At 44.0% G+C, this 22180-nt stretch overlaps 2 protein-coding genes across 6 annotated transcripts in view; one reads left to right on the forward strand and one right to left on the reverse strand.

The window, feature by feature from the left end:
- The window catches only part of TMEM108 (transmembrane protein 108), a 367083-nt gene that overhangs the window by 223728 nt on the left and 121175 nt on the right, over positions 1 to 22180 (reverse strand). The window lies entirely within an intron of this gene.
- LOC128315302 (uncharacterized) lies at positions 15356 to 21680 on the forward strand. Its single transcript, XM_053221440.1, is given in 6 exon segments — positions 15356 to 16930; positions 16932 to 17519; positions 17522 to 17845; positions 17847 to 18615; positions 18618 to 20506; positions 20508 to 21680. Coding segments are annotated over 6 exon segments (5316 nt in total). The 5' UTR covers positions 15356 to 15808; the 3' UTR covers positions 21132 to 21680.

The raw sequence follows: 22180 nt of genomic DNA on the forward strand, positions 1-22180 counted from the left end.
GACGCTAGGGTAAACCACTAAGCAAAATGCTTTCTTGTTTGCTAAAATTGCAGAAACAACCTAGAATAAAAATGGAGTATTGTTTTAGATCCAAATCCAACTCTTGGTGTGAGATGGTTTATGAATTGGAATCACACACGTTCCTACAATCTCACGTCCCAATCTACTAACAAAGCAAAACAAAGCAGTTGTTATTTCCTCATATGATTCCACTGAATGGTGTCAGCTCTTCTCCCACCAGATCTACTTTCCAGGACCCTTTCCTCCTGCATCATGGAGTTCTGGGAACTCCTAACTCCACTAGCAAACACTATGATTTCTCTGCATGTTAGACCCTCATTATGTTGAAGACTTTAACCTGAAGCTGTGAGCCACCTAAGGTGAAGTGGGCCCTAAAGCAAGCCCATTAGCCCCAGATGCCTTCTGCCTCAGGCTGGCCATAAAGCAGCCAGCTGTCCTTATAAGCATATACTATAGTAGGAGAACAGTGCAAAGCCTACCACAGATCACTATAGTTCTTGAAAGCTATTAACAGAGAAGGTGATTGTGAATCAGGAATTTTCTGTTTGATACCCTGGCTCTCCCATTTTTGTCAACATGCATTCACACTTGTAGTGATATCAGAAACAAAACTACTATTTCTGTGTCTTTGTTGATCTTCCCAAATAAAATGGAACAAAACAAATACACAGATTGAAGAGTAAGTCAGAAAAAAGTGGAAAGTGGAAGCAGAATGAAAACATTCAGAGTATCAATTAAAAGAAAGAGGCCCTAGAGCCACAATGCTTGAGTCTGAATACCAGCTCTGCCTCTGTTTGGGTAAGTCATTTAACTTCTCTGTGACTGTGCTTCCTCATGGAGATAACAACAGTACCCATTCATAGGGCTGTTGTGAAATTAAGTTAACAAGAACATGTGGAACAGTGCCTGGCCCCAAGTTAGAGCCATGTGAGTGTTAATGATCACTATCGCTATTATCCTCATCATGGGTTTTTCAAAATTGAATGCAAACTTTTGGTTCTACTCTTGGAAAGAATTACACCAGAAATATGTCAAGTAAGGTACAAGAACTTTCAATGATTACGTAGTTGAAGGGGTGGATCCCCTTGAACAGATGGAGGAAAATAGAGCATGGATAAATGCAGCCAAGGAGAACTGAGAGAATTGCACAGGTGTATAAACGCTTTTAAATATCTAAATCCCAGGAAAATGAGCTGTGGGAATTTACCTAACTTAATTAAGAAAACTAGAATAAAAACGAATGTACAAGTGGAAAATCACAAAGTATGTCATAGTGATGAGTTCCTACTCATCACTGTCAACTGGTAAGATAACTGACATATGGAACACCTTACTACTGGATTAAATAGAAAATCACAGAAGACAATCTATCAGAAATAGCAGGATGTCACAAGTGAGTATCTGGGGAGAAAATGAATGCGATTTAGGTAGAATGTAAATGGTATGTCTGCATTTTTGCCATCCTTTTCCAGGTGATTCCTCATATGCTCTAACAGATACAGCACAACCGTTAACTCTCTATATATGGGAAAGGCTGATGGTATTTATGATATTTACAGTCTGGTAAACATATTCACAGGCTGAGCTCTATTCTCCTGTGTTAGCCAACTATTCACAAGCTTTGATTAGTAGCTGGTTGACATCAGCCAGCTGTGGAAAAGGTCAACAGGAGATAGTAACCACAGACATTAGCCCTGTGACATCATCTCGCAAAGCTGCCTATTTACTGAATTAATTCTCCTGCCCCTTATTCTTGAGATACTCAGTTTTTCAAGTACTACAGGAAGAGAGATAGTGCTCTCTCATTTCCTTCCATACACACTGAACACTTGGATTTAGGAAAGGGTGACATGCCAAAGTATCCACAATTTGCTTTGCATGGTTGGATTATGGACAATTATGGACCTACTGGCTTTATAGCATTTTTCAATTACCTATGAAAATAGGTCACTTTTGCGATGTTAAAAAAAAAAAGAACTAAAAGTTTGTTTCCTTAGGCCAACCTACTTCACGTCTAAACAATCTCTAAGATATATGAGGTACAACAGAGAGAAATGTAGAGGGAAGAACTGACTGTGTGTGTGTGTGTGTTCGTTTTAATCTTTCCAGGGAGTTGACAAGACTCACAGGATTAAGAGGATTAAAGGACAAAACCTATTTGCAAATGCCTAGTCCAGTACCTGGCATATGGTACATAGGATTTGCTCCCAAAAGATGAGTTTAGGGGCACCTGGGTGGCTCAGTCGATTGAGCGTCCAAGTTCAGCTCAGGTCATGATATCACAGCTCATGAGTTCGAGCCCTGTGTCAGGCTCTGTGCTGAGAGCTAGGACCCTGGAGCCTGCTTAGGATTCTGTGTCTCTGTCTCTCTCCATGCCTCCCCTGCTCATGCTCTTTCTCTCTCTCAAAAGTAAATAAACATTTTTTTTAAAAAGAGGATGGGTTTAGTTCTTCAATCTAAAGAGACTACATGCTCAAAAGGTCCATGTTACTGCCTCCAGTACTGGCACCAACCAGCCTTCTGACAGACTCACAGTGCCCAGGGATAGGCTAATTGTTCATCCAAGAGCAAAGAAAGGACCTCATTCACCTGGCTTACACACACTCAGAGAAAGGTATATTCAATGGGGGTACACTGGCATCATTCTAATTGAATGGCTCAAATCCTCAAAGTTAGTGACTACAATAATGGACACTTACTATATTCTTTAATGCAGAAAAAAAGTACAATCTAAAATAGTTCTGTCTGAGGCATCATCCAGAAGGTTTTGTTGTTCTCGTTTTGAAGAGTATTCTTATTCAAAATGCCACTCCTTGCATGGCTCTTAAGCCCAGGCTCATGATCACATGGTCTAAAATGGGTTTAATCTTCTCTAAGTGAGTAAAGTATGTCAAGTAAGAACTTGAAACTGAGTATGAGTTTACTTTGCCTAAAATAAGACCTTTGTTGAAAGGTCTTTATTTTTAAAGAAATAAATATATACAAAAAAGGTAATTCATCTTCTATAATTTTTCAACCACTCTTCCAAATACTGTTATAGTCAAATAGAAATTTTGGGTGGATACTGGAGAAGATGGTGGCATAGGAGGATGCTGGGCTCACCTCATCCTGCTGATCACTTAGATTCCACTCACATCTGCCTAAATAACCCAGAAAACCACCAGAAGACTAGCAGAACGGACTCTCCAGAGCCAAGCGTAGACAGGCCCAAAGAAGAGGGTAGGAAGGGCAGTGAGGCAGTGTGTGCTACACAGACTGGTGGGAAGGGCCTGGGAGGTGGAGGGGCAGCCCGCCCAGCAATGCGGGATCCCCGAGTCTGGTTTGCAAAAGTGGAGGGGCTGGACTGCATGAGTTCTGAAAGCCAGAGGGACTTAACATCTGGAATGTTTTAAGTCAACAGCTCTGCTCGGAGAGCGGGAAGGCAAGAGGACACTGGGAGGGAGAGGTGTTGAGCCCTGGAAGACAGAGCTCAGCTCGGTGGGGAACAAAGGCGCTGGCCAGTGCCATCTCCCTCTCCCATCCCCCAGCCAAAACCCCAAAGGGAACCAGTTCACCGAACTTGCTTGCACCACACAAACACCCAATGCTGTGCTTCTGTGGATCCATCCCTCCGACATGTCAGCCTTCCTCCTGGTGCTGCAGGGGCCCTCCTGCAGGGGACCACCGATGCAAAGTAAGCTGAGCCTGCCCCTTCCACCCCTGTGCACCTTGCAGATCCACCCCAGCTAATACACCAGATCCCATCAAAGCAGTACCACAAGCCCGGCAGTATGCAAGTAGCCCAGACAGGGGCCACACCACTCCACAGTGAGTCCTGCCCCTGGGAGGGGGGTAGATAAGGTACACACCAGTCTGACTGTGGCCCCGGTGGTGGGCTGGGGACAGACATCAGGTCTGACTGTGGCCCTGCTCACCAATGCAAATTACACCAGACAGCACAGGGGAAGTGCCCAGAAGTTCCGTGCCACCCCAGGGACTATCCAAAAGGATGAAATGGAAGAATTCTCCTCAAAAGAAACTCCAGGAAGTAGTGACAGCTAACGAATTGATCAAAAACGATTTAAGAAATATAACAGAAGAAGAATTTAGAATAAGAGTTGTAAAATTAATTGCTGGGCTTGAAAAAAGTATAGAGGACAGCAGAGAATCTATTGCTACAGAGATCAAGGGACTAAGAAATAGTTATGAGGAGGTAAAAAATGCTATAAATGAGGTGCAAAATAAAATGGAGGTGACCACAGCTCGGACTGAAGAGGCAGAGGAGAGAATAGTGAATTAGAAGATAAAATTATGGAAAAAGAGGAAGCTGAGAAAAAGAGAGATAAAACAAATCCAGGAGTATGAGGGGAGAATCAGAGAACTAAGTGATGCAATCAAACACAACAATATCCGTATAACAGGAATTCCAGAAGAGGAAGAGACAGAGAAAGGGGCTGAAGGTGTACTTGAAGAAATCATAGCTGAGAACTTCCCTGATCTGGGAAAGGAAAAAGACATTGAAATCCAAGAGGCACAGAGAACTCCCTTCAGACGTAATTTGAATCCATCTTCTGCACGACATATCATAGTCAAACTGGCAAAATACCAAGATAAAGAGAAAATCCGGAAAGCAGCTAGGGATAAACATGCTCTAACATACAAAGAGAGACCAATAAGACTAGTGAAAGACCTATCTACTGAAACTTGGCAGGCCAGAAAGGAATGGCAGGAAATCTTCAATGTGATGAACAGAAAAAACATACAGCCGAGAATCCTTTATTCAGCAAGTCTGTCATTCAGAATAGAAGGAGAGATAAAGGTTTCCCAAACAAATAAAAACTGAAACACCATTAAACCAGCCCTACAAGAGATCCTAAGGGGGATTCTGTGAGTGAAATGTTACAAGGACCACAAAGTACCAGAGACAGCACTACAAGCATGAAACCTATAGATGTCACAATGACTCTAAACCCATATCTCTGTATAATAACACTGAATGTAAATGGACTAAATGCTCCAACCAAAAGACATAGGGCATCAAAATGGGTAAAAAAACAAGACCCATCTATTTGCTGTCTACAAGAGACTCATTTTAGACCTGAGGACACCTTCAGATTGAGAGTGAGGGGATGGAGAACTATCTATCATGCTACTGGAAATCAAAAGAAAGCTGGAGTAGCCATACTTATATCAGACAAACTAGACTTTAAATTAAAGGCTGTAACAAGAGATGAAGAAGGGCATTATATAATAATCACAGGGTCTATCCATCAGGAAGAGCTAACAATTATAAATGTCTATGCGCCAAATACGGGAGCCCCCAAATATATAAAACAATTACTCACAAACATAAGCAACCTTATTGATAAGAATGTGGTAATTGCAGGGGACTTTAGTACCCCACTTACAACAATGGATAGGTCATCTGGACACAGGATCCATAAACAAACAAGGGCCCTGAATGATACATTGGATCGGGTGGACTTGACACATATATTTAGAACTCTGTATTCCAAAACAACAGAATATACTTTCTTCTCGAGTGCACATGGAACATTCTCTAAGATAGATCACATATTGGGTCACAAGACAGCCCTTAACAAGTATAAAGGAACTGAGATCATACCATGCATACTTTCAGACCACAATGCTATGAAGCTTGAAATCAACCACAGGAAAAAGTCTGGAAAACCTCCAAAAGCATGGAGGTTAAAGAACACCCTACTAAAGAATGAATGGGTCAACCAGGCAATTAGAGAAGAAATTAAGAAATATATGGAAACAAATGAAAATGAAAATACAACAATCCAAACGCAGGCAGTCCTGAGAGGAAAATACATTGTAATCCAGGCCTATCTCAAGAAACAAGAAAAATCCCAAATACAAAATTTAACAGCACACCTAAAGGAAATAGAAGCAGAACAGCAAAGACACCCCAAACCCAGCAGAAGAAGAGAAATAATAAAGATCAGAGCAGAAATAAACAATATGGAATCTAAAAAAAACTGTAGAACAGATCAATGAAACCAAGAGTTGGTTTTTTTAAAAAATAAACAAAATTGATAAACCTCTAGCCAGGCTTCTCAAAAGGAAAAGGGAGATGACCCAAATAGATAAAATCATGAATGAAAATGGAATTATTACAACCAATTCCTCAGAAATACAAGCAATTATCAGGGAATACTATGAAAAATTATATGCCAACAAACTGGAAAACCTGGAAGAAATGGACATATTCCTAAGCACCCACACACTCCCAAAACTCAAACAGGAAGAAATAGAAAACTTGAACAGACCCATAACCAGCAAAGAAATTGAATCAGTCATCAAAAATCTCCCAACAAGAGTCCAGGACCAGATGGCTTCCCAGGGGAATTCTACCAGACATTTAAAGCAGAGATAATACCTATCCTTCTCAAGTTGTTCCAAAAAATAGAAAGGGAAGGAAAACTTCCAGACTCATTCTACGAAGCCAGCATTACGCTGATTCCTAAACCAGACAGAGACCCAGTAAAAAAAGAGAACTACAGGCCAATATCCCTGATGAATAGGGATGCAAAAATTCTCAATAAGATACTAGCAAATCGAATTCAACAGCATATAAAAAGAATTATTCACCATGATCAAGTGGGATTCATTCCTGGGATGCAGGGCTGGTTCAACATTCGCAAATCAGTCAATGTGATACATCACATCAATAAAAGAAAAGATAAGAACCATATGATCCTGTCAATCGATGCAGAAAACGCATTTGATGAAATTCAGCATCGTTTCTTAATAAAAACCCTTGGGAAAGTCAGGATAGAAGGAACATACTTAAACATCATAAAAGCTATTTATGAAAAGCCCACAGCTAATATCATCCTCAATGGGGAAAAACAGAAAGTTTACCTCTGAGATCAGGAACATGACAGGGATGTCCACTCTCACCGCTGTTGTTTAACACAGTGTTGGAAGTGCTAGCATCAGCAATCAGACAACAAAAGGAAATTAAAGGCATCAAAACTGGCAAAGATGAAGTCAAGCTTTCACTTTTTGCAGATGACATATTATACATGTAAAATCCGACACTCTCCACCAAAAGTCTGCTAGAACTGATACATGAATTCAGCAAAGTCGCAGGACACAAATAAAAAATCAATGTACAGAAATCAGTTGCATTCTTATACACTAATAATGAAGCAACAGAAAGACAAATAAACTGATCCCATTCACAACTGCACCAAGAAGCATAAAATACCTAGGAATAAACCTAACCAAAGATGTAAAGATCTGTATGCTGAAAACTACAGAAAGCTTATGAAGGAAATTGAAGAAGATATAAAGAAATGGAAAAACATTCCGTGCTCATGGGTTAGAAGAATAAATATTGTTAAAATGTCAATACTACCCAAAGCTAGCTACACATTCAATGCAATCCCAATCAAAATTGCACCAGCATTCTTCTTGAAGCTAGAACAAGCAATCCTAAAATTTGTATGGAACGATAAAAGATCCCGAATACCCAAAGTAATTTTGAAGAAGAAGACCAAAGCAGGAGGCATCACAATCCCAGACTTGAGCCTCTACTACAAAGCTGTAATCATGAAGACAGCATGGTATTGGCACAAAAACAGACACATAGACCAATGGAATAGAATAGAAACCCCAGAACTAGACCCACAAAAGTATGGCCAACTAATCTTTGACAAAGCAGGAAATAATATCCAATGGAAAAAAGACAGTCTCTTTAACAAATGGTACTGGGAGAACTGGACAGCAACATGCAGAAGGATGAAACTAGACCACTTTCTTACACCATTCCCAAAAACAAACTCAAAATGGATAAAGGACCTGAATGTGAGACAGGACACCATCAAAACCCTAGAGGACAAGGCAGGAAAAAAACCTCTCTGACCTCAGCTGCAGAAATTTCTTACTTGACACATCCCCAAGGGCAAGGGAATTAAAAGCAAAAATGAACTATTGGGACCTCATCAAGATAAAAAGCTTCTGCACGGCAAAGGACACAATCAACAAAACTAAAAGGCAACCTACGGAATGGGAAAAGATATTTGCAAATGGCATATCGGACAAAGGGCTAGTATCCAAAATCTATAAAGGGCTCACCAAACTCTACACCTGAAAAACAAATAATCCAGTGAAGAAATGGGCAGAAAACATGAATAGACACTTCTCTAAAGAAGACATCCAGATGGCCAACAGGCACATGAAAAGATGCTCAATGTCACTCCTCATCAGGGAAATACAAATCAAAACCACACTGAGATACCACCTCACACCAGTCAGAGTGGCTAAAATGAACAAATCAGGAGACTATAGATGCTGGTGAGGATGTGGAGAAACAGGAACCCTCTTGCACTGTTGGTGGGAATGCAAACTGGTGCAGCTGCTCTGGAAAACAGTGTGGAGGTTCCTCAAAAAATTAAAAATAGATCTACCCTATGACCCAGCAATAGCACTGCTAGGAATTTACCCAAAGGATACAGGAGTGCTGATGCATAGGGGCACTTGTACCCCAATGTTTATAGCAGCACTCTTAACAATAGCCAAATTATGGAAAGAGCCTAAATGTCCATCAACGGATGAATGGATAAAGAAATTGTGGTTAATATACACAATGGAATACTCTGTGGCAATGAGAAAGAATGAAATATGGCCTTTTGTAGCAACATGGATGGAACTGGGGAGTGTTACACTAAGTGAAATAAGTCATACAGAGAAAGACAGATACCATATGTTTTCACTCTTATGTGGATCCTGAGAAACTTACCAGAAGACCATGGGGGAGGGGGAGGGAAAAAAAAGGTTAGAGAGGGAGGGAGCCAAAACAAAAGAGACTCTTAAAAGCTGAGAACAAACTGAGGGTTGATGGGGGGAGGGTGATGGGTACTGAGGAGGGCACCTGTTGGGATGAGCACTGGGTATTGTATGGAAACCAATGTGACAATAAATTTCATATTTAAAACAAAGAGAAATTTTGTCCAAATTGAAACTTTTCCTTTCAATTAATCTAATATTGCAAAATAGAAGTAGACAGAACAGTCCAGTTCTATTGTTAGTCTATAGATACCTTAAATACCTCACAAGACAAAAAAAAAAAAAAAGACTGGTTTGAGTTTGAGACCAACATCTTTTTTGGAAAAGTGGAGTTAGCAAAGATATAAACAACTCCCATATGTAGTAGATAGTACCACTGTAACGTAAGTATAACCTAAATATACAAATACTCAAGTAATATTAAAGATGAATGATACACATTTTAGTGAGAGTATGCTAGGGGATGATGCTATAAAAACAACCCCAAATCTTCTTACTTTACCATGACAGAAATTTATTTCTTGCTCATGCTCTATGTTCAACATTGGCTGCCTAGGGGCTTTGTTCATTGTGGCCACTCAAGGGACCACAAGTTGATTAAGCCTCAAGAATGCTCCCACAATTCACACTGGCATACCAACAAAAGGGACAGTAATGAATCGCATATGCTATTAAAGTAGAAAGGACACATTTCCACTTGGGTTCATATTTCTTTGGCCAGAGTAAATTACCAGACCATACCTAACTGAAGGGGGCAAGGCAGTACAATTCTAACTATGGTTAGAAGGCACCAAGCTAGACATTTCTTGTGAAGATTATTAATTGCTATCTCAAATGACAATATCATCTAAAACCTTGGCAAAGTTCTTTCACATTCATTATCTCATTTGATTTCTATTCTACCCTAATAGTTTGGGTTCTATAAGCACCCTATTTCACAAATGAAATAACGCTCAGAGAGATGAAATGACATGCTTAAATCACATAAATAGTTAAGTCAGTTTTTGGAGCTCCAAATCCTAATCCTTTAGTTAGAAAGCTATTGAGGTATAATCCTTGTACCCATTCCAACTGTCTATTTATTAAATACATCTCACCATTGCTCAAATCTTCATGTATATTTTACTTGTTCTATATCTCTAATTACATATTTTATTGAGGACATATACTCATATAGTTCTCTGCATCCTCCATAGCATTTTAGCCACTTGAGAATCACAGAAGACTATACATTTTTAAGTGTCTTGGTTGACGTGAAAAACACCTACAGAATCACTATTTTCTGAACACCCAGGATGTGCTTTGAGGGGCTGGGGAGAAAAAATGCCAACTAGATAAACTATCCAACTACTTTATTGTGAGGGAGAAGTTAACACTGTTCCATTTGAAGATGCCTTATAGATGCCACCTGCCTGTACAGGTACAATGCTTCATAGGTGTGACACTGACATGCATGTGCTTTCCTTTTTCTTCACAGCAAATCACACCACACACTACTGACAATACATCTTTCTTATAACAGCCTCCACAGAGTTATACAGACTCCTATTTGCCTTTGACACTCAAAGTTCCTCTTTGTGAATTACTAAAAGTCATTTTGTCATCATAATGTCATTTCTGCTGATCCCCATAGGCATAATTCCTTCTGAAAGCTCTGGAATGAATTCAGTGCTCCTGCATACAGGGCAAGACTGGAAGATTCAAAAACACAGTGCTTGATTGGCACTCAAGTCTTAATAAAAAGCAAAGGTGATGATGGTAAAAACAGTTATCCAATAGCTTGTCTAATTTGCCTTAATATAACCAGAGACTGAACTTGCCCAGGACATGCTATTTAGCTGTCCTCCATTTTCTCATTGGTAAAAGTGAAAGATTAACGGTACCTACCTTCATAGGGTTGTTGTAGGAATTTTAAAATAAGGTAATGCAAAAAACACCTAGAACATGCTTAATACATGGTAGACTCACTAAATTTAATTTTTTTTTCCTGTTTATTTATTTCTGAGAGAGAGACAGAGTACAAGGAGGGGAGGGGCAGAGAGAGAGGGAGACAGAATCTGAAGCAGGCTCTAGGCACTGTGCTGCACTCTCAGCACAGAGCCCAATGTGGGATTTGAACTCATCAACAGTGAGATCATAACCTGAGCCAAAGTTGGAGGTTTAACCCAGGCACCCCAACACTCACTAAATTTTAGTTATTACTTTCCTGGAATATTGCCAAAAACTTCCACTTGAGCCACTTTAGCTCAGATACTAACATATAATGAAATTCAGGTTGGAAGAGACTTTGGAATCCACCTGCTCCAAAGAAATTCAAGAGATTTGCTTGAGATCAACTGTATATGATGTAGCCAAGACAGGATCTGGTCTCCTGACTGTAATTTTATGTTTAGTAGGAACACCTTGTTTAGAAGCATGTTTGACACAATAAAGAAGCAGTCTACCTGATGCCACACAAATCAAAGTTGACTTACTTTGGTCAGTTTTTATTTATTCTGAAAATTCCTATTTTTAAGTAGACAGAACACAACCAACTGTCATCACTGTTAAATGCCGTCCTGAGAACAAAATGAAACAAGCCCAAATATTAAATCAAAGCTCTCTACAGCCTAGAGGTAGGACTCCAGTCTGAAAATAGTTCTATTTTGCTCACCAGCCTAATGATATTGTCAGTTGTTTTTTTAATTAAGTCATCCTTAACTGCTATACTACAGGAATTTTAAGAGCTAACGGAAATACTTGTTGTGTTCCAATGTTCTTTATAGTGGAATACTTTGAACCGGTTCTGTTTTAAAAGGCTTAGAGAAGGGCATTTCAGAAAACAGTCTAAAAGTGGTTTTTTCCAGGTAATGAAGACTGTGGAAATTCCTGCAAGTTTCCAGGCCCTCCAGGCCCTAAGAGTTAAATTCTCATTCCTCCAAAGTAAGCCACTGAGTTTGTTGGTGAAATAGAAATCATGACCCTTGTAGCTCAGGAGAGATATACAGGAGCCATCTGACAAAGGCACTACCCAAATAGATGGTGGCAATTTCTAAAACAATTGTAAAGGTGGGTGTCTTTTTAAATTTTTTTCTTTTCAGAATCTAGTCAGTATTCAATGAAGAGTAGATATGCCATCCTAGCTTCTCTTCTGTCCCTATGAAGATTCACCTGAGATACCTCTTGACCACAATAGATGAAGTGAACCAAAGTCAGCATGTTGCCATTACAATGGGAAACAAAAGAGATATTGCCTCTACTCTGGGAAAAGAGTAAGTTTGAAACAGTAATGTGAATTCCCAGCAGACCAACTGTTTGCACAAAAATACACTATTATGGTTCCTTAGCAACCAATGCTGTTCTTCAAAGGCACTGTAAATGGAGAATACCTTCTTCACTCTAGTATATATAAAGTATGACTTGTGACAGACTAAAATGAATGCTCTACTGGCATCTTGGAAGGCAGCTATGTTCACCACTATACGACCAACGCTCTACTGGCATCTTGAAAGTATTCACTCAACCAGCAAAACTTGTGCATGGAGTTGAGAAGACAAATGCTATTTTGGTTAATTTAAGTCTCTAACAACCAAATAAATGCATTATTACTCTTATTTGTGCATGTCTCCTGTAGATGCATACAACGGCGTCTGGTCTATTCTGGTTGGCATCTACCATGACATTCAACTCCCCATTCTCTTACTCAGCCCCTTGTTCTACTTTGCCATTAGCTCTAAAAGAGACAACTGATTTGCGAGGCACCCAAAATACCAAGAAGTTGTGGAGTTGTTAACAAATAAAACTCTACTTAAATTGAGAAGATACTGCAAAATTTAGTAACAGTCTGCAATTTAAAATATTGAGGAGATGCTCTGTAATTGCTCTACTGCTATTCATAAACACAAAAGAAAGATCTGTCACTCAAATAACTTCATTAAATTAGCTCAAAATGTAAGACTAGTTTTGTTGTAATACAATAGGCTATGTGTTAGTGTTATTTATTTCTACTGTTTAAAATCCTGGTTTAATGCTAATCATTCCTAACCTGCTAAATTTCTATCAGACTGTTCTTGGAATATAGGTAATAAAATGACCCTACCAAGAACATTTATACTTCTAAGGTGTATTGTAATTTGATTTCCATTTGGTTTTCCCAATGTTTCTGGAGTAGACTTTGGAAAGTCTCCTCAGTAACCTAGTTCAGCTATTTTTTTTTTTAATTTTTTTTTTTTTTTGAGAGAGAGAGAGAGAGCCAGCGAGCCAGACTGCAAGCTGGGGAGGGGCAGACAAAGAGGGAGACACAGAATCTGAAGCAGGCTCCAGGCTCTGAGCTGTCAGCACAGAGCCTGATGTGGCGCTTGAACCCACAAGCTGTGAGATCATGACCTGAGCCAAAGTAGGATGCTCAACCGACTGAGCCACCCGGGCGTCCCCCTAGTTCAACTTTAATATTACTCATTTGTTCATTCACTCATCATTCATTCATCTAACAAGTACTTATTGAGCATCTTGGTGCCAGAACTGTTTTGGGTGCTAGGGATGTGGACAAAATTAACATGTTCCTTGCCATCTAGACTCCCAAGGAGGCAACAGAAAATTAGCAGCTACATACAATGCAGCATGCCAAGTGCTCCTGACAGAAGGATCAATGCTAAAGGAGCATTTTACAAAGTACTCTTACCCAGACCAGAGGGGTCCAGGAAAGACTTCCTGGAAGAAATGGTGAAAAAACACACAAGGTGAATGATGAGGGAGTGTGGGGCAAGCTGAGGGCAAAGTATAGGCTAACAAGACCCCACCCCCACCCCCACCACAGGTGGGATACAGGTGACATTCCTCAGGCACTCCTGGCTGCCCAAAGACAAAGGAAAGGACAGAAAACAAATGGTTAAGCTGATAGAGTCTCCATCAATTTACAAATATCTTAGTAAATTATAAGAAAAAGGCAATCTTATCAATAGCCTAATCTCCAGAAACCTGTAGACTTGGTTTCCTGGAGCTCCAACATCACCCTCCCCTCCACAGTGATAGGGGGAACAAAGGCAAGAAGGATATGGCAGGTAAAATTTAATTTCCTTATAACCTGCACCCATTGACAAATACTTGAGGCAGGCAGAGTAAAATGTTTCTCCAGGAACTCCCTACTGTAATGTTAACACTTTGCTAGAGGGAAAAACAACCTTAGCTTGACAACAGCTAGGCCTCCAGTACCCTGTGAGCCTTCTTTAGTATATTAAAATCCCTTTGGAACCTTCCCCTTGAGGTTATCTCCTCTAACTCCATAGTATATAATCAGTCTCTCCTCAGGGTCCCAGGACAGCTCTTTCTACCTACAGGTCCTATCCCTGTGCTTTAATAAAATCACCTTTTTGCATCAAAGATGCCTTCAAGAATTCTTTCTTGGCTATCAGCTCTGGATCCCATGAACCCTCGCCCCATCAACTCTAAAACCTCATCAGTGAAGCAGCAGCAGAATCTAAGCTCAAGTAAATAATCTAACCTTACATCTAAAGGAAATAGAAAAAGAACAAAGCCCAAGGTGAGTAGGAGGAAGGAAATAATAAAGATCAGAGCAAAAATAAATGACATACATAATAAAAACAATAGAAAAAAATCACTGAATCGAAGAACTTTTCTTTGAAAAGATCAACAAAATTGATAAACCCTTGGCCAGACTCATCAAGAAAAGAACAGAAAGGACTCAAAATCAGAAATGAGAGAGGAAAAGTTACAACTGACACTACAGAAATACAAAGAGAAAACTGATGAGGGAGCATGGGGCAAGCTCAGGGCCAAGTGCAGGCTAACAGCACCCCCCGCCCCAGGTGGGACATGTATGATATTCCTTGGGCACTTGCTGCTACCCCAAAATAAGAAAGGACAAAAAACAAATGGTCAAACCGGTAAAAGTCTCCACCAGTTTACCAGAAAAAAGCAATCCCATGGATAAACTCCAGGAACCCCCTACAGTCTCAATGTTAATGCTTTGCTAGAGCATAACTAGATGCTATGCTATGCTATGCTATGCTATGCTAGAGCATAGTTAATGCTTTGCTTTGCTAGAGGGAAAAATAACCTTCACGTGACAATAGCTAGGCCTCCAGTAAGTCTTTAGCATGTGAAAGTCTCTTTGGTAACTCCCTCTTGACTTTATTCCTCCCCCACCCCGCCTCATCACCACCTAAGCTTACAGCTCAGCTCTTGCTACCACCCATGGGCCTGGTCCCTGTGCTTTAATAAAATCACCTTTTTGCACCAAAGAGGTTTTCATGAATTCTTTCTTGGTTGTCAGCTCTGGACGCCATAAACCCATCACCCCCAAACTTCCATCAATACCATGAAAAAGTATTGAAAGGGCGGGCCTACGCCAGCCGACTCCATCCTGTTCCATGTCCTTCACCTTGACCACACCTCCTCCCCTTGAGTAAACCCGCCCTCACCTGCCTAACAGGACTTGGACCCTTCCCCAGGACCCTTCCCCAGCCAATCAGCTGAGGCCATAGCCATTACCTCACCAACTGCCCCCCGGCCCCAATAAAACCTTGCCGCTCTCTTTCCCTGGTATCTCACCGCTGCGTCGGTGCAGGTAGGGGATTGAGCTCGAGCTAGCTCGAATAAAGGCTCTTTGCTTTTGCATCGGACTCGGCTCCCTAGTGGTCTTTGGGGATCACGAATTCTGGGCATAATATTTGGGGGCTCGTCCGGGATCCCCAAGACCCCGAGGGACCCCCGACCCGTAGAGCCTGACTGGCCACGGTTAGTGTCTGTCTGTTTGTTCTGTCTTTTCTGTGTGAGCTCATTTCTGGAATTCTGGTAGTGCCCGACGCGGTCTAAGTGGATGCACTGGAGGACCACGGGCCAGGAGTTTCGGAAGACGTTCCAATTCTCCCTTCTGGAGGGACGTGGAATCCCCTCAAAGGTCTGAGACGAGGCGGGTCGCTCCCGCTGGTCGGCGTGAGGCCGTCGTCTTTGGAGGGACGTGGAATCCCCTCATCGGTTTTGGAGGGACATGGAATCCCCTCAAAGGTCTAAGCTAGCTTGCAGTTTTGCTTCCATGGAGTTGGAAGACTTTCTAGGGGCCCTCTGTTTGTCTGTTTTTGTGTTTCTCTGTTTTGCTCTGTGGACTTACTGGACGGACGTTATGGGACAGACTCAGACTACTCCTCTAAGTATTATGATTGATCACTTTAAGGATGTGAGGGGAAGAGCTAACAACCTCAGTGTGGAAGTCCGAAACGGTCGGTTGCAGTTTTTTTGTTCTAGCGACTGGCCAACTTTCAATGTCGGATGGCCACCAGAGGGGACCTTCAACCTCCCTACCATCCACCGAGTCAGGAGTATCATCTCTCAGCCTAAGACGGGCCATCTTGATCAGCTCCCTTACATTATCACTTGGCAGGACCTTGGAGAAGACCCACCCTCTTGGCTTAAGCCCTTCCTAACCCTGCTCCCTCCGGAGCCAAAACCCATTCTTGCTTTGCAGGAGACAGAGAAGAGGAAAAGTCTTACCCAGCCTTCAGCACCCCTCTACCCTGTCCTACAGGGGGTTACTGAAGAAGAATTAATTTTTCCTCCCCCATATAACCCCTCTAGGATGCCGGAAGAACACCATCCTCCCCCTCCGGGGGAGGCAGACGCTGTTCCGAGAGCAGGAGGCGGAAACGCTCCAGGGGGAAGCCCGCCCTTTACCAGAAAAAGGGCTCAGAGGGGGCAATCCGCCTCCGCCGCCGACTCCACTATTCTGCCCCTGCCAGCCACCGGACCCCCAGACGCGGAGGGGAATCAGCCCCATCACTATTGGCCTTTCGCCACTAGTGACCTCTACAATTGGAAAACTCAGAATCCTAAGTTTTCCGAGAAACCGGCAGAGCTTATTGATTTATTAGACTCTGTTCTTTTTACCCATCAGCCCACGTGGGATGATTGCCAGCAGCTTTTGCAGGTCCTGTTCACGACTGAAGAAAGAGAAAGAATCCTCAGTGGGGCCCGAAAACTAGTTCCAGGCGCAGACGGGAATCCCACCACCAACCAGGCTCAGATAGATGCCTCCTTCCCCTTAACTCGGCCCCAGTGGGATTTCAACACGGCAGAAAGTAAGGAGAGGCTCCGGGTCTACCGCCAGACTCTAATGGGGGGGTCTCCGAATGGCTGCTAGAAAGCCAACCAAATTGGCCAAGGTAGGAAATGTACAACAGGGAAAAGATGAATCTCCGGCTGCCTTTTTAGAACGGATCATGGAGGCATTCCGTACCTATACCCCCATGGATCCAGAGGCTCCGGGAAGCAAGGCAGCTGCTATCATGGCCTTTGTAAACCAATCGGCCATAGACATTAGGAGAAAATTACAGAAAATAGATAGACTAGGAGAAAAAAGTCTGCAGGACTTACTGGTGGTAGCCGAAAAGGTATATAATAACCGGGAACCTCCTGAGGACAAGCAGGCTCACGCCATGGCGGCTGCCAGCAGTAAGCAGACTCGAGACCTGGCCAGAATACTACTAGCTACCACTGCTGACTTCCCCGAGGAACAAGACCGCCGTCTCCGGCAGCTGGCAGACGACACAAGAAAAGGTAAAAGCACCACCAAGGGGGGGAAGCAGAGGCTGCAGAAGGATCAGTGCGCATACTGCAAGGAGATAGGGCATTGGGCCCGAGATTGTCCAAAAAGAGCTGGCGGGAAGGGAAGCAAGACTGATCGAGTAGAAGTCCTAGAGCTGGATGAACTAAGTGTTAGGGGAGTCAGGGTTCGGACCCTCTCCCCGAACCCAGGGTAACTCTTAAAGTGGAGGGGACCCCTATTGACTTCCTTGTCGACACCGGAGCCCAACATTCGGTCCTCCGCACCCCACAAGGAAAACTAGCTAGCAAGAAGTCCTGGGTACAAGGGGCAACTGGTATGAGCCAGTATTCATGGACTACCCGAAGAACAGTCGATTTGGGACCGGGCCGGGTATCCCACTCCTTTATGGTAATACCAGAATGCCCCTACCCGCTGTTAGGACGGGACTTACTGACCAAGATTGGAGATCAGATAACTTTCAGACAAGGGGGGGGGGCCTCAGGTCACCGATGGCAAGGGCCACCCCATCCAGGTCCTGACCATGAAACTGGAGGATGAATACCTCCTCCACCAGGAGGCGCTCCCGAGAGAGAATAATATAGACAGATGGCTACAAGAATTCCCCTCGGTTTGGGCAGAGACGGGGGGGATGGGACTAGCCGCTCACAGGACCCCAGTCCTGGTAGAGCTCAAGCCAGGAGAGAGTCCGGTAAGGATCAAACAATACCCCATGTCTCAGGAGGCCTGGAAGGGGATCCAGCCACACATCCGGAGACTACGAAGCCTAGGGGTACTAGTTCCTTGCCTGTCTGCCTGGAACACCCCCTTACTGCCGGTCAAAAAGCCTCACACAAATGACTACCGACCAGTACAAGACCTCCAGGAAGTAAATAAGAGGGTCGCGGACATACACCCAACTGTTCCCAACCCATATACTCTCTTGAGCTCCTTAGCGCTCTCCAGGGTCTGGTATACTGTACTAGATTTAAAGGACGCCTTCTTCAGTCTGCCGCTGGCACCCCAGAGCCAACCCTTGTTCGCCTTTGAGTGGCATGATCCGGAGGAGGGCTACAGTGGGCAACTCACCTGGACACGGCTACCTCAGGGATTCAAAAATTCACCCACCATCTTCAACGAGGCACTACACGAGGACCTGGGTGAGTACAGAAGGGAGCACCCTGGCCTCACCCTTCTACAGTATGTAGATGACATCCTGATTGCTGCCCACAAGGCCAAAGACTGTGAGGAGGGACCCAGGACCTGCTGGCTACCCTGGGGGCCTTAGGATACCGGGCATCCGCGAAGAAGGCTCAGATATGCAGGGAGAGGGTAAGTTACCTGGGATATATCCTGGAGGGCGGACAGCGGGGGTTATCAGAAGCCAGAAAAGAAACTGTCTTAAAGATCCCTACTCCCACCTCCCGAAGAGAAGTGAGGGAATTCCTAGGATCAGCCGGCTACTGCCGCCTCTGGGTTCCAGGTTTTGCTGAGATCGCCAGGCCCCTATATGAAGCTACCAAAGAGGGGAAAACATTTAAATGGGCTGAAAAAGAAGAAACTGCCTTTAATCAGTTAAAAAAGGCCCTCCTAAGTGCCCCAGCCCTGGGCCTACCAGACATTACAAAGCCCTTCCACCTCTTTGTAGACGAACATAAGGGAATAGCAAAAGGGGTTCTAACTCAAGCCTTAGGCCCCTGGAACCGCCCAGTGGCTTACCTGTCTAAGAAACTAGACCCAGTGGCTGCCGGCTGGCCGCCATGCCTAAGAATTATTGCAGCGACAGCACTCCTGGTCAAGGATGCAGACAAACTGACCCTAGGACAGGAGATCTGGATCACGACCCCACATGCCATTGAAGGGGTCCTGAAACAGCCTCCGGATAGATGGATGAGCAATACACGTATGACTCATTGCCAGAGCCTCCTACTCAACCCTCCACGAGTGCAGTTCCACCCCAGTGCAGCCCTCAATCCTGCAACCCTGCTGCCCGACCCTGACCTAGGTGCTCCATTACATGACTGTGCGGGAATCCTAGAACAAGTACATGGATTCCGGACGGACCTGACCGACCGGCCCCTCCCCGATGCCGAGGCTACTTGGTTCACTGATGGCAGCAGCTTTGTGCGAGTCGGACACAGGTATGCGGGTGCAGCGGTGGTCACCGAAACGGACACGGTATGGACAGAGGCTCTACCCTCCGGAACGTCAGTCCAGCGAGCAGAGCTCATAGCCCTCACCAAGGCGCTGATGCTGGGAGCTGGAAAACGGCTTAACATCTACACAGACAGCCGTTATGCATTTGCCACAGCTCATATTCATGGGGCAATTTATCAGGAGAGGGGGTTACTGACGGCAGAAGGACGGACTATAAAAAATAAGCAGGAGATACTTAACCTGCTTACGGCCTTATGGCTTCCTGCCAAGCTATCCATTATCCACTGCCAAGGGCACCAAAAAGCTGATAACCCAGTAGCTAGAGGTAATCGAAAGGCTGACCAGGCAGCCAAGGCATTAGCCCTTACTCCAGTCCCCACCATGACCATACAACTACCGGACCCGGGAGACCCAGTTTTACCAGACCAGCCCAAATACTCCCAGGAGGAGTTACAGCGGATCAAGAAACTCCCTATGGCCCAGGAGATAAAGGGATGGTGGTATACACCTAACAAGGAGCTCGTGTTGCCAGACCAGCTCGGAGTCTCAATATTAGAGCACATGCATCGGTCTACTCACATGGGGGCCCGAAAATTAAAAGACTTAATCCGACATGCCGGAATTAAGATTCACCAACAGGACACCAAAATACAGCAAGTTGTATCTGCCTGTAAGACCTGCCAACTCACCAACGCGAGGGCCACATCAAATAAAAAAGGAACCAGGCTCAGAGGCACCAGACCGGGAGCCCAATGGGAAGTCGACTTCACTGAAGGAAAGTATGGTTTTAAATATCTTTTAGTATTTACAGACACCTTCTCTGGCTGGGTGGAGGCATACCCAACCAAGCATGAAACGGCTCAGATGGTGGCTAAGAAGCTACTAGAAGACATCTTACCCAGGTATGGTTTTCCTGCCATGGTAGGATCAGACAATGGACCAGCTTTTATCTCGCAGGTAACACAGGCAGTAGCCAAGGCGGTGGGGGCAAACTGGAAATTACTGGAAATTACATTGTGCTTATAGGCCCCAGAGCTCAGGACAGGTAGAAAGAATGAATAGAACCCTAAAAGAGACCCTTACCAAATTAACCATGGAGACTGGCGGGGACTGGGTGACTCTCCTACCGTACGCCCTTTACCGGGTTAGAAACACTCCTTACACTCTGGGTTTTACTCCCTACGAGATCATGTTTGGCAGGCCACCCCCTGTTATTCCCAGCCTTCGAGCTGAACTTATTGCTGAGTTTAAAGATCAAGAACTTTTTCTTTCCTTGAGCGGGCTCCAGAGGGCGCACGAGGACATTTGGCCATGCCTCCGTGCCATCTACGAGGCTGGCCCGACCCCGACACCTCATCAGTACAGGCCGGGAGACTGGGTCTACGTCAAGAGGCACCAATGAGAGACTCTCGAGCCGCGCTGGAAGGGACCCTACATCGTGGTGTTGACAACCCCCACCGCTCTCAAGGTAGACGGCATCGCGACCTGGGTCCATCACACCCACGCTCAGCCAGCGGACCCCTCCTCGATCCGGAAGGACGTTGTCACGCGATGGGCCATCAGTCGGGACCAACACAACCCGCTCAAGCTCAAGCTACAGTGCATTCGACCTACCTAATATTGGTAACTCTGTTAACTCTGCTTGTCATTGCTCATGCTGCCGGGAGTCCCCACGCCCCCCCCCCCAAACATCACCTGGCAGATCATAGACACCAGCTCGGGGACAATACTTAATCAGACCTCCCAGAGCCACCCCAGGGACATTTGCTTCCCAGAACTTTGTGTAAACCTCCAAACTCTGTTCCCTTTGTCACCATAAATGCAGCCGGTCCCATGATTGGGTCCCTAAGCTACATGACAAGAGGGGAATGAAAGGGCAGGCCTACGCCGGCCGACTCCATCCTGTTCCATGTCCTTCACCTTGACCACACCTCCTCCCCTTGAGTAAACCCCCCCTCACCTGCCTAACAAGACTCGGACCCTTCCCCAGGACCCTTCCCCAGCCAATCGGCTGAGGCCATAGCCATTACCTCACCAACTGCCCCCAGGCCCCAATAAAACCTTTGTCCTTTTGAAACTCGCTCTCTTTCCCTGGTATCTCACCGCTGCGTCGGTGCAGGTAGGGGATTGAGCTCGAGCTAGCTCGAATAAAGGCTCTTTGCTTTTGCATCGGACTCGGCTCCCTAGTGGTCTTTGGGGATCACGAATTCTGGGCATAACAGTATATGCCAACAAATGGGACAACCTAAAAGAAATGGGTCAACGCCTAGAAACATATACTCTTCCAAAACTGAATCAAGAAGAAATAGGAAATCTGAACACACCAATTTAATTGGCAATCAAAAAACTACAAAAAAAAAAAAAAAGCCTGGAGAGGCTGCTTTTAGTCAACAGTCTTCAGCAATGGAAACTTAAGCAAGGTAAAAGTGCCCACAACAACCACTGAGCTGACACAAACAGGCTTATTAAGCTGTAGGCCCTAACTAACCAGTAGGCTACTCATAACTAGACACATAATAAATGTATTAAAAGCATCTGAGAAAACTCAACATTCATTCATGACAAAAACTTTTCCCATTGTTAATTAACATCACTTAATTAAAAACATAATTATATGAAACAAGTAGTATCCTCATGGAAGATAATATTAAAAAAAAATTAATGCCC

The sequence above is a fragment of the Acinonyx jubatus genome, chromosome C2, assembly GCF_027475565.1.
Source record: "Acinonyx jubatus isolate Ajub_Pintada_27869175 chromosome C2, VMU_Ajub_asm_v1.0, whole genome shotgun sequence".
NCBI classification, from domain to species: domain Eukaryota; kingdom Metazoa; phylum Chordata; class Mammalia; order Carnivora; family Felidae; genus Acinonyx; species Acinonyx jubatus.